The 13,884-nt window shown below is 33.0% G+C and overlaps 1 protein-coding gene across 9 annotated transcripts in view; it reads left to right on the top strand.

Moving 5' to 3' along the window:
- The window catches only part of axo (axotactin), a 40,334-nt gene that overhangs the window by 14,181 nt on the left and 12,269 nt on the right, over nucleotides 1-13,884 (top strand). For all 9 annotated transcript variants that reach the window (XR_011156377.1, XR_011156376.1, XR_011156375.1 and 6 more), the window contains 4 exons: nucleotides 12,639-12,889; nucleotides 12,942-13,098; nucleotides 13,153-13,372; nucleotides 13,430-13,850. Coding sequence is in view for 5 of the 9 variants with exons in the window: in XM_069036316.1 (XP_068892417.1) it covers nucleotides 12,639-12,889; nucleotides 12,942-13,098; nucleotides 13,153-13,372; nucleotides 13,430-13,850 (1,049 nt within the window). In the remaining 4 variants the exon portion in view is untranslated. The remainder of the gene's footprint in view (nucleotides 1-12,638; nucleotides 12,890-12,941; nucleotides 13,099-13,152; nucleotides 13,373-13,429; nucleotides 13,851-13,884) is intronic.

Raw genomic sequence — 13,884 nt, 5'->3', positions numbered from 1 at the left:
TTAAACATCGTTTTTCGGCAAAATGGTAGATAGAAAAGTTGTTCCTTTTGACGAGTTCTATTACCAGTTAAAATTAATGTACTTATTTCTGTTACACGGTGTATATATTAAATTGTCATGGCAGCTACCTCTCATCGTACATATTATCACAAAGTACAAGATCACTCACTACCAATATCTAATCATGCATAATAGAGAATTTAGAATGTTTGGAAAGAAATTGGGGTGTGAGAAATGAACCGGATTCTTAAACCATAAACCGGACCAAATTTGACCGGAAAGTGTGTGGCCGGTGTAGAACATTTTGAAATTCACAAGCAAGTTATTAAAATTTTGGAAAACGATGCGATATGAAGATGACACGTTTGACGTTATGTCTAGGTTGCCTCGGTGCATAATGAATCATGAGCAATTTAACCTGGATAACAATAAATAGAAAGATTTTGCGGCGTCTCTGTAAGTACATTATTGTAATATTTGAATATTTTTCAACAACTACCAACGCACTTTTCCATTGGAACTTTCAAAAATCCCTAAATTCAACTTGACGGGTGAAAATTTCCCAAAGACCACTCACCAAGATAAAGAATGGAGTATATTCCTAAATTTTCATCTTTTCATAACTTGAACATAAACGCTGTTCAAAATTCAAAAAACCATTGTGGTGCAAATAACATTTTTCATGACATTTCCTATTATGTACAGTCGATGGACAAATAAAACTGGGACAAAAATGACAATCACATAAGTCAAAATTTAAATTTGCATCGTTTAATTACGGCTTTATCACAAATAGGTTAACTTTGGTATGACATATTATATAGACACTGACAAATATATTGACAATTCAATGGTCTGATTTACATAGATTAAATTTTAAGTGTCCCAGTTTTATTTGTCCACCGACCGTACAATGACCGGCAAAAAAAAACTAGCCGTCATTTAAATGTCAGTGTCAAAAAAGCATTAATTACACATTTGGATTTTGACATAACACAAAAATGATGGCTAGTTTTTATTGCCGGCCATTGTACTTATCCCAGCGACAGATAAGTCATTTGCACCACACTGATTTTTTGATTTTTGAACAGCGTTTAGGCGATTTTTGTAAAAAATTCTGAAACAGGTTGATTTTTTTTTTGTTTGCTCACATTTTGACGCATATATGGTTTTTGCATATCTGCTTCCGGAATTTCGCAACCAGCCCTAACTTTTTTTTTTTAATGTAAGGGTATACCAAGTGATACCTCGTTTGAAAGTCTACTTCGGAAGGAATACAACGCACTATTTGTTTCCTGAATATTTTCAAAGCCTACGTGCTAAAAAAATTAAAACCAATTTTATAAGTTGAATATTATTTAATGCAACAAATGTTCAAAATAGGTACCGTTTCTTTCTTGGTAAATTGCAAATCGATAGTAACATGCATCCCTTATGTTTTGACATTTAACTGACAAATAGGAACTGGCTTTATTGAATATAACCCAACTTTTGACTCGATAATGCCATTTCCCTGCTTTTTTGATGTCACAAGTAAAACTTCAAAGTGATTTTTAATAATTGTCATTTATTAATGACACTAATGCTTGATTTACATCATTTTTTTTAGAAATGTCTAAAAAATGTTGGCCAAGATTCCGTGTCCGGAATAGTACAGTCGCGATCAATAAATTTTGGACACTAGTGTCATCGTGCTGTCACACATTCTAAAACGGCCTTTATGTATTAATAATCTTAATTTTGATTGTGTCAATTTTGAAAATGTGAATGTCAGATTTACCGACAAAACATTCAAGAAGTTTTAAAAATCAGACAAATGGAACAGAAAGAGGTTTTAATTAATAAAATATATGAAATAAATAAACAAAAGCTATAAACTTAATATTTTGTCATCGCTCATATTGACAAATTGTAGATAAATTTGACAACAATTTCATCATTCATGTGTGACAATTTCAATAAAGCATGATTTAGAGTAATTTTTTTTATATGACAGAAAAATGATGTCCAAAATTTAATGATCGCAATAGTACCATCGATGGACATTAAAAGCTGGGACATCCAAAAATTTTTCATTGTGTATCAAACTTTCACTTTGTCACAAATTGTCAGATTAACTATTGTCACATTTACATTACTCTCTTGTAAAATTAAAATAATCTCCAATTTGTCCGACGTTCAAATACAAACTATTGTGCAACGTCTCCGAGACGGCGTAGCTTCGTATCTGTGCGGGCTATTGCTCATGAATTGGGCATTAGGAAGAATACTGTCTTCCTAGCGAAAAGGCGAATTGAAGAATATGGAAGAATTGTAAGAAAAGGAAACATCTTTGCAATCAACTCTTAACCCTGTCGAGTTTCAATGTTTTTTTGTTACCTACCTGTTTTGACCACCAAAAAACCGATTCTATGATCATTAGCAACTATTTAATTGGGAAAACAAAAATAGTTTTTTGTATATCAAGGATGCGAAATCGTACTTTGACGAACCGAGAGAAAAATTGTCGTCAAGGCCGCTTTGCGGCCGAGACAAGGCAATCTCAAGGTCGTCAAAGGATTTCGTACACTGTACACAACATTTTGTATGCAACCCAAACATTTGTAATTATAAAATGAACAAGTAAAATTTCCTTCACTGTCAATAAAAATAAAGTCGGCCTACATGTCGCCATGTCGCTATGGAAACGACATAAATAAAACAATTCACTTTGAGAAAAATTGCAAAAATGTCCGGAGAAAATTACGATGTTTCAGTTCCGTGTACTCATCCAGAGTTAAAAAAATATTATAAATTGTGCAGTGTCGCATTTGAAACCTGAAAAATCGAAACGGCAATACAGGCTGTTTGATAAAAAACGCCTCAACCCATAACTTTTTTATTTATTATCCGATTTCAATGAACAAAAAAACCAAAGATATGGTTTTTCATGCGCTACGAAGCAGCTATAAAAAAATTTTTTTTGACGTTATTTTCAGTAGCTAACGATAGTCAACTGTTTTTTTTTAATGGACACATGTAGTTTTTTAGGCTCAATCTGGTAAAGTTTTTTTTTTCTAAATCTAATGATGTATTAAAAGTTATCGTTTGGTCCATAGCTGACTGAAAAAAAAAACAATTTTTAATTGTGGTTCAGCTTATTATGAAATTTTCAATGGTGCCATGAAAAACAATTGGAATACAAATAACAACAAATGTCAAGTGTGAGTTTGAAAATTTTCAGGTGCAATAATCTTGAAGGGTTTTATTATTATTTTCTTGGAAAACATGAATAATTTTCGTATCCCACCTCCTCTAATTATTATTATTATTTTTTTCTATTAATTTTTTGTTTTTGACTAATTACGATTATTATTACACTCGAACATAAAATAATAGTCAAATGACTGCTATCCTGCATAACTGACAATGTTGTTATTTTATACTTAAATAAAAAAAGTTTAAAAAAGCAGATGAAAATTTCTAAGCTGACGTTTAGATGACATTCATCGTACTTTGTATTCCGATTGTTTTTCACGGCACTCTTAAAAATTTTATAATAAGCTGAACCACAAAAAATTGTTTTTTTTTCAGTTAGCTATGAACCAAATGATAACTTTTAATAGGTACATCATTAGATTCAGAAAAAAAACCTTACCAGACTAAGCCTAGAAAACTACATGTGTCTATTTAAAAAAAAGAAGTTGATTATCGTTAGCTATTGAAGATAACACCAAAAAAAAAAATATTTTATGGCTGTTTTGTAGCGCTTGAAAAACCATATCTTTGATTTTTTTGTTCATTGAAATCGGGTAATAAATAAAAAAGTTATGGGTTGAGGCGTTTTTCATCAAACAGCCTGTGTATATACCGGGTGTCCCAACGATTTGACAAAGTAGATTTACTAAGTTAATATAAGTTATTTGAAAAATGTTATTATTTCATGTTATACATACAAGTTATGAGCACGGTTTAAAAATATTTTAGATTATACAGGGTGTTTGGTGTATCGGTGGCAACACAAACTTATATTTTTTCAAATGGAACACCCGGTATTTTTTTGCGTTTTTGGAAAGCTCTCGTCAAAACAAAGAGGAAGATACCACATTTGATGGGTCTAACTTCTACTGTTAGTAAACTATTCGCTCTTTTGTGTCCGGACAAACCAAACTTTGATAATTTGTAAAAAATATAACAGATGACAATTATTTAGATTAGGTTTTTTTAGAACATTGTAAATATCGTCAATTTTATTGCCTTGTTGAAAAACATTAAGATTTTTACTTAATTACGTAGAGGGCGCTTCAAACGCAAACTCTTTATTTAGTCAATTTTTTTAAATGGAACACCCTGTATTTCGATATACCGTTGGATAGCTCTTTCAATGAGTGTTCAAAAGATATAAAGTGTTTGGCATCTAAAATAAATAGTTTATCCACAAATTTCATTTAAAATATCAAATATTTCAGATTTTTCTTTAATTTAACTGAACCAAAAAAAATCCACAATGTGTTGGATGGTTTCTTTTTCTGCACCGCATTCACAAGAAGGGTTTTCACGAATGTTCCAGAGAAACAGCATATTATTGCATTTGCCATGGCCGGTTCTAAAACGATTTAATTTACACCAGATTTTCCTGGGTAGGTGAAATCCCGGAATTGTAGGATCCTCAATTAGATTTTTATTGAAAATATCTACTTCTTGCCAGGCTGCTTTCCAATAATCAGATTTGGAAAATGGTTGCATGAGAAATTCTTCTTTCCAAAGTGGTTTACGCGATTTTAATCTAAACGGTGGTAAATTTGCCATGTCTTGTGTTATGGAGTACATGTTCGGTGAATTTTGAAATTTATCCCAAATTCGTTTTGTGACGTAATTTCTTCTAATATCGTACGGAATAATGTGCGCTGAGACATGTAGCCATGGTGTTGGAGTAGATTTTAAAGTACCCGTTATTATTCGAAGTGTCGTATTCAATTGAGCATCTATTTTGTTCACGTGTGCACTGTTCTTCCAGACAGGGCAACAATATTCTGCCCTAGAATACACTAGAGCTAGTCCTGTGACACGTAAAGTGTGTGCATTTGCTCCCCAACTTGTGCCTGCGAGTTTATGTATAATGTTGTTTCTCGTTTTCAGTTTTTGTCGTAACTTTTCGATGTGTAGTTTGAAGGTTAAAGATGAATCCAGAGTTACTCCTAGATATGTCGGGGAATAATTATGCTTAATTGTAGTTTCATTGAAAACTACTTTCAGTTTTCTATTTTTCTGGTTGTTTACGAGGTGAAAACAGCAAACTTCTGTCTTTTGAGGATTTGGGCAAAGTCGCCATTTTGTGAAATATTTATTCAAAGGTATTAAATCGTCTGACAGTCCGTTCTCTACATTTTCAAAATTCTGATGTTGGTCGTCAGCATAGGTGAATTTTCGGGAATTTGTTGGGGGTAAATCACTTGTATATAAATTAAATAAGATGGGTGACAATACTGAGCCTTGAGGTAAACCATTGTTGAGAAATCTAAATTTACTGCTTTTGTCTTCAACGAAAATCCTGAATTGACGATTAGACAGCATATCTTCTAAGAGTGAGATCATTTTTCCACAAGGTATTACGTTATACAATTTATGTATTAGACCATCTTTCTAGACTCATGTAGCAAGAAGAATGTGAAAACCGTGTTGGATAATGTTGTACTGGCTTATTTATTGTGGACGGTAAATGTTAAGTTCTGTTATGTTAGGTTGCATCATCTGCTCCTTTTTAGGTTAGTTTAATCGTGGAAATATCAGGAGCCGTGCAAAGACACAAATAAAACAAAATGTCTGTTGATGACATTCAGGAAATGTTACGAGATATTTCTCTTTTTGATCGGTGAAAAATTAACCAAAATTAACAAATTCAATTTCGCGGCCTGTTGTACGCACGCGTAGTGCTTATTTCGCATACGGTTGCACACAAATATGATTTAATATGAAACTGAACTTTAATTTGATGGTTTTGACAAATAAACGTCATTCACCCCGTCATAATTTTTATAACCTTTTCGTAAAAAACCAAATTTAACTGATACAAGTTTTGTAATTTTTGACTTTATACAAATGTCATCTTGTCCCAGCTTTTAATGTCCACGTTGTTCTGTGATGTCCACCGATGGTACTATGGCGGCCAAAAAATTTTGGCCGTCACTTTCTTGACATTCAAGTAAAGTGTAAATAAACCTTAAGGAATCGTAACCCCACTTTCGATTCTTGTCATTTTGACAATCAATTTAAACTGTTTGAAGCTCAGATATTCCAAAAATCCGACCTGAATAAACAAAATTAGAGCAATCGTACATAGATAACCTGAGGTAAACGTTCTGTGTAGTAGGAATGACAAAATAATTTTGAGTTTTGAAATTTACCACCCAAAAAATAACGTTCATAATCAAGACGGTAATCATGATGACAATAAAGTACGGATTACAATATTTTTTTTTTTGAATTGACAGACAATGACGGCCAAAATTTTTTGGCCGGCATAGTACTATTGCGGGCAAAAAAAGTGGGACATCAAATTTCTGTCAGTTTTGAAAAATTCGATGTAGTTCAAGCTTTATTGTCATTTTTTTTGACACTATTCCAGCTGACAGTTTAAAAATTTATTTTATACTTCTATTTTCCTTTTCCAAATGCTCTCTTCTTTTGATAAAGGTAGATTTTGATTGGAACTTTGCATTAAATAAATATTCACTACCTGCTTACTTACAATCATTCCCTACAACCTACAATACTTAATGACAACGTCAATCAATTCAAAGTAGGGTTAGAATCAGGTAAGGATTATTTCACATTAAAAGTCAAGACAATGACATTGATGTCCCACTTTTTTTGCCCGCAATAGTACCTACCTATTAGACATGAAATTAGGCAAATCACACCGGAAAATTTTCAAAACGTAAGGGATGTATGTTACTATCGATTAGCAATTTATAAAGAAAGAAAAGGTGCCCATTTTGAACATTTGTTGCATTAAATAGTAGATATTCAACTGATAAAATTGGTTTTTATTTTTTAGCACGTAGGCTTGAAAAATATTCAGGAAACAAATAGTGCGTTGTATTCCTTGCGAATTGGGCTTTCAAACGAGGCATCACTTGGCATACACTTATGTTTGAAAAAAAAAGTTATGGGTGGTTGCGCACTTCCAGGAGCAGATATGCAAACACCATATACGCCAAAACATGGGCAAGGAAAAACAAAAATCGACCTGTTTCGGGATTTTTTACAAAATTAGCGTATGTCCAAGTTATGAATTTTATTTCAGTTAAAGTTTTCACACTGTATAGGTACTATTCCGGACACGGAATCTTGGCCATAACTGACATTTAACTGACAAATATGTGTGAACTGGCCTTTATTGAATATAACCCAACTTTTGACTCGATAATTCCAATTCCTTGCTTTTTTGATGTCAGAATAAAAACTTCAAAGTGATTTTTAATAATTGTCATTTATTAATGACGCTAATGATTGGTTAACATCATTTTTTTTAGAAATGTCAAAAAAATGTTGGCCAAGATTCCGTGTCCGGAACAGTACACCAATCCGCACAAGAGGAGGGCAACTCAAAGATTTTATAAGTAGGGGTCAAATTTTATATGTATTTTTTAAAGGATTTTTTTATCCTCTATGTAATAGTGAAAGAAGTTTTTAAATCTGTCGATCAAAAGAAAAAAAGAATTTTTTGTTCGACACTGTCAGAATTTGAGAATTTTTTCCTGTGTGAACGGATTTTGATAAATTTGACAACTTGTCAAAACGAAACGTCAAGCTAATTTTAAAGAGTTTCATCGATTTGGAGCCTTTGGGGGGCTCGTCGAACAAAAAAACGTTGTATTCAACTCGTTCTTGTGTAATTTGGGCTTTTTTTTGGCACTCGTGGACCTTTAAAACTGTCGTTTCACTCGAGTTTTAAACTGGCCCACTCATGCTAAAAAAAGCTCAAATTACACACGAACTCGTTAAATAAACTAAAGTCCATTCAAAAATCAAAAAACCACCACCTGTTGTTTTAGGTTGGTAAAATTTAAAAAACCCTAGGTAGATATTTTTTTATACTATGTTGGTAACTATAAATTATGACATTTATTTGATTCAAAATAAAATTCAATTGCTTTGAATTCCGTTCATATTGTTTTATTAGCAGCACATTTCATTTATTTATTGATTCTTATTATTTTTACTTAAACATGCCCAGAAAAACAAGACATTTAATAAACACTTAACCTCAAAATTACAATTCTCATCAAATTTTACACTAAACAGCGTTGCCGATAGTAATTATCGAGGAAAATGCGACGTTGGTGGTTTTTTGATTTCTGAGTGGACTTTACTATTAGTATAAGTAAAATAATCTAATCAAATTAAATTCGCAAAATGAGCTCTTTAAACTTCCTTGACATCATCTGATCAAAATTTACAAATATCCTTTTTTGTTTTAATCAAACTTTAACTTTCAAAAATATAACGTTTGACTCTTGTTACCACTTTTTAAGATACGCCCCATCCTTGTGCCTTCGCTGTATAGGAAATAAGAAGAATACTGTTATAAATTTTATTCACAATCGGTTAGTAATGAAACCCATAACTGACCTGTGGGGGCGCTACTGTCGCACCAATCGTGAAAATCTCTGTACGTTTTTTTGGTATCGTAATTTGTTTTTTTGTAATATCTAGTTGTTAAAGGTGGCTTTCCGGACTGTTTGTCACCATGTAAACAACCTCATAACGGCCGGAGTCCGTTAAGGGTGTCCGTTATGAGCGGGACTAAATAACTATAGCAATGACTTTTACGCCTGATGCGAAACTGGTAAACGTCAAAATACCAACTTGATCAAAGGCTAAATATGTCCAAAAATTCAAGCCGTGTTTAAACAAACTTCGAGCGTGTTTAATATGCCGAAAACGCCCGAATGGACATCAAGTTGTAACTAATGAACAATCGTGACGTTTTATACACTAGGTATTTGTCAGTGCAAAATGTGACACTTTAGAGAAGCGAGTAGAAAAAATAAATTAAATTACACATAATGCATTTATACCATGCCAATCAGAGCATAAGAAATGTGCGTGAGGTTTTTTCAGTCACTTATCCCGATAGACCGATTCCATCAATCGGAACAATCTTGAACATTTCAAAATTTAACAACCATGGATACATCGAGTATAAATTGGTTGCATAGCAAATACTCTCAATATATTGATTTGTGCTTTTTAAAACTGAACATAGGGAATATGTTCTGAGTTTAAAAAATGTCCAGGTATAAAGGGGGCTCGGTATGGAGGCTGAATTTAGTTATAATTAGGTACGGATATTTCTATCAAGTAATGATAATTTCTTAGAAATCATGAGTTTTTATACAGGTGTCCCAGAACTCGCGGATCAAACTTAAAGTGCATTTTCCTTGATGATAACTGAAAGCAATAGCGTTTAAAAAAAGTACAGGGTATAATGGATTATTTGTAATGAATAATTAAAGTTGACCAATCAGAAGGACCCTGTTTTCATTTCATTTCAGGTAAATTTAACCAACAGTTTGAATTGCCTAGCAACATAATTCTAGTAAGAATGGTATGGAATTTCCAGTAAATGTTTGGGCAGCTGTGATGATTTTGACAACGTCAATTTATAATTTAATTGGAAATTGTCAAACTTTGTATTGAAATTATGTGTACAGCTGCAGAGTATGCCGAAATGCCCATACTTTATGGCGAGTGCGGGCGCAATGCACGTGAGGATGCAAGAGAATATGCAATACGTTTTCCACAACGTTTGCCATAACGTATTTCTACGGTTGGCGAATCGTGCTCGAGACACTGGGTCCTTGGTGCCTACATGACAAGAAATTGGTGGTCCCCTGCGAGAAGTTAGAACGCCAGAGACTGAAATTGCTGTTATTTAGTCCTTTGATGACGACGGTAGAAGAAATATATTTGAAGAACTAACGGGCCTTCAAATAAATTTATATTTAGAGCAACCTATGGAAATTCAATTGTTTGCAACATTTTTCCAGCGTAGAAAATGACACAAGAAACGTCTGACATTTTAACGAAATAAAGTTAGGTTAGAAAATATTTTTAATTTTTGTAGTGCATTCTTCCTATTCCCCCTCCACGGAATATGACAATATGAAATTGGGAAAAAGCTTACTATGTAACCTGTGTAACTTCGGAGAATAATTGGTTACCTACAAAAATTACTTTACACTGTTAACAGAATTAGAATGTCGCCGACGCCTACTCTAAATATATATTTATTTGAAGGCCCGATATATTTACCGCGAACTTATCAATATTTTAGAAGAACTGAATGACCAAATTCACGAAACACTGGCTACTGTTATTCCTAATATGCTTAGACTGGCAAGGGAACGAGCTCACCTATTCCTTCAGATGAAACGTGGTCATTTTGAACACTTGTTATAAATTATTCTTTCTATTTTGCATGTTTTTATTTCATTTGTTGCATTCTACATCGTTTAAGTTATAAAATTTGATCTTAAATTTTTACTAATAATGATGCTAAAATAAATAGGTTAGTTCAATCCAGTTTTGTCTTCTTTCTTTCAGAACTGCCACTGTGCTTGATCTGTTGTTCAAAACCTACGTGTAACTCCAGCTTTATGCAATGTCAAGAATGTTCCTAAAAGTCTTTTCTTTCATTTCGGCGATGACGCGTCCCGCTCGTGTAGCTGCGCTAATACGTTGCAGATGCAGAGTGCATGCACATAAATTTCTTGTGATTCCGATTCACTTTACAGGCCCTGCATATTTCACTTTTTACTAAGATTTTTAAGGTAAAGGGCGATTCAAACCAGAACAGGACATCACGTAATCTGCGTAGAAAGACGTCGGCTCAGTCCATTGTTTCAGAAGGGAAGCACGTGTATTACAGTGGCGGCGTTAGAAAGTAAAAAATTTTTCCCGTTTTTACGCTTATTTTTGTCTGTCAGTTGTGTTTGTGTACTACTTGTGTTGTGTAAAATGAAAAAAAAAACCCTGATTGTGATTCAAACAATGGTAATTGTTCACTTTAACTACTTCTGGAATTTTCGCGTTTTTTCTGGCTAGACAGCCTCAGGGCGTCCTCCTAGATTGTGTCCCACCATTCAAACCTTGTGCAAATGCCTTTTTTTTCTCTCTTGTTGTGTTTCAAGGTCGCGTCAAGGTCCCGCCAAGTCTTAGTATAACTAAAGGGTAAGGAAAATTTTCATTTCAGTAGTCTGTTCCGACAAGTCAACCAGCTAAATATTGAAAATAATTTTATATACAGTGCATTCACTTTTGTTTTAGACCAGAGTAGGCTATGGAAATTTGGCGAGTTGTATGGTAAGACTGTGGCTGAATGACAATATACATCATGTATAATATTTGAGGTTACACTTTCTTGTCAAAATTCATGACCATGTAGCCAAGCATTATCATTTTACAATTAACTACATAGTTTAGAGGACTCAATAATGTGTGTATTTAGTGATAAATGTAAATATTGCACAAATTTAAAACTAATTTACCTTAATACAGTGTCAAATTTGACACTGGCAGTTCGAACAATTTTGATTGTGTTATTTTGACATAGCCCCGATACCAACATTTAAAAAAATTAAAATAACCTAGTCTGGTCTAAAACAAAAATGAATGTATTATATAATTCATACGAATTACATGTTGCTTGGCAATTGAGGGAAGGTACTCAATTTTCTCGGAAAGGGAAAATTAGATCGAGCTGTATTGGTCAATTTGATTAATTCATAACTAAAAAGCTGTTGCACCCTGAACATTTTTCTAAACATTTTTTACCTTCATTACTATCAAGGAAAACGCACTCTAAATTTGATCCGCGAATTCTGGGACAACCTATATTTGGTATTACTTATTCTGTATTACCTACGCCCATTTTTTAACATCCACGTCGGACATATACGGATTACAGACAATACTGAAATTAAAGAATGAAGCTATGAAGTATTGAAACTACAAGTTATTATTATATTATTCTATTTTCAGATGTCATTATTTTAATAATTAAAATTAAAATCAAATTAAATACGGTGCGATCAATTAAAAAATAAATCGAGTCGGCGTGTTACCTATGGCAACCCATGCTATAGCATAGGCTCCAAAGCAAACTCGATTTATTTTTTAAATGATCGCTCGGTACTAATTTCATACATTACCATAAATAGAAGAAAATATTCTGTAAATTCTTTCGAAAATTAGTGAGTAATTTTAATTACTAGTAGATTCCAACGTGGAACTCTACATATTGCATACTTTTATTGTAATAGAGAAGTTGTTAATGATATAGTTTTATATTTAGTTTTAATAAAATATAATTAAATAAAAAACTAGAAATGAATAGTATTTTGCGAGTTCTATATAACCCAATACTTACATGAATATGCATATTATAGCTATACGAGTATCATATCTTTGTATGTATTTAATTTCCAGGGACATGTTTTAGTTTATGTTATGCTCGTATATCGATTACGATTCAATGATATTCTGATGTTAAAATAATTATTTAAACAGTCTGCGAATAAACTTTGTAAAAATACAAATACACTGTAAGTAGAAGGTCATTTTTTTAATTACGTTTTTATTTCTTTTTCCAGAAAAATGTGGTTGTTTTTGATAAATTTGAACGTAGTATTTATAGTAGTTTTGGGTCGTCCTGACCGAGATATTGGACATCCTTGCCCAGGACCTCCCGACAAAGGTCCATGCAATAGAGCTTTATATAAATGGGCTTTTGACCACGATAAAAATACATGTATACTGTTCGCTTGGGGTGGCTGTGCTGGTAACGATAAAAATAGATTTAATACCGAAATTCAGTGTATACGAAAATGTATGTCGTTAAAATGTAAGTAAATTCTGATTTAATTATCAAAAAATTACGTATCAATGCTTTTAAGATCATTCTTTTAAATCGGGAAATTTCACGGTGCCGAAGGATAAGCGAGGTCCTCAATTAACATTTCAAGAAACGGGAAATGAAAATACATTTATGTTTGCCCAATCGAATACATTTATACAAATAGATGGTGATATAATACAAACGTTTCAATTAAGGTTAACAGAACGACGCTTTAGAAAGTAATTATCTTTAATCATGTCGATTTGTAGATTGTGTCGACAAATTTCTTTCCAGTTTAGAACAAGACTGCCGCATGGGCTACTCGTTTATCATAACGTTAAAGTCCCCGCAGGAGTGTCTTTACAGCCTTATGCCTTATACATTATTGTTCAACAAGGCCAATTGAAAGTTGTTCATGTTTATGGAAAACATTCGACTGCCCTTACTGTCGGAAGAGGTCTAAACAGAGATGAATGGCATTCAGTAACAGTACCTACGAATTACAATTTCTTTTTAAAAGTATTAGACTGAAAATGAAAATTTTAGGTGAGAATCGACGTACACGGAGCTAGATTGATGGCAACAGTTGATGATCAAAAAGAAGAAACAAATCTTGAAGGATTAGATAAAGAAAACAATTATGGGGTTTCAGCGAATGTTACCTCCGTAATTCTCATTGGTGGTTTAAGTTCTGAAGAAAGGTTACATGGTGTTAAATACATCATAGAATCGTTTGTTGGGTGTATCAAAGATGTTATTCTCAGTACTGGTAAATCGGCTTCCGATCTCCTACCCATCAGTCCTTTGATTGCCACTAAACACGAGAATGTTCAAGAAGGTTGCATCGATAAGTGCAAAACTACAGAAAACCTTTGTTTTCGCGGTTCTCGATGTATAAATCATTATAATTCATTAACCTGTGATTGCTTTGGAACTCTTTATGAGGGCGAATTTTGCGATATATACAGTAAGTTTTGGCTGAGAGTGACGTATTTTGGATT

The sequence above is a fragment of the Tenebrio molitor genome, chromosome 1 (genome assembly GCF_963966145.1).
Source record: "Tenebrio molitor chromosome 1, icTenMoli1.1, whole genome shotgun sequence".
Taxonomy (NCBI): domain Eukaryota; kingdom Metazoa; phylum Arthropoda; class Insecta; order Coleoptera; family Tenebrionidae; genus Tenebrio; species Tenebrio molitor.
Note: the sequence above shows the minus strand (reverse complement) of the source record. Positions and strands in the feature narration are given on the sequence as shown.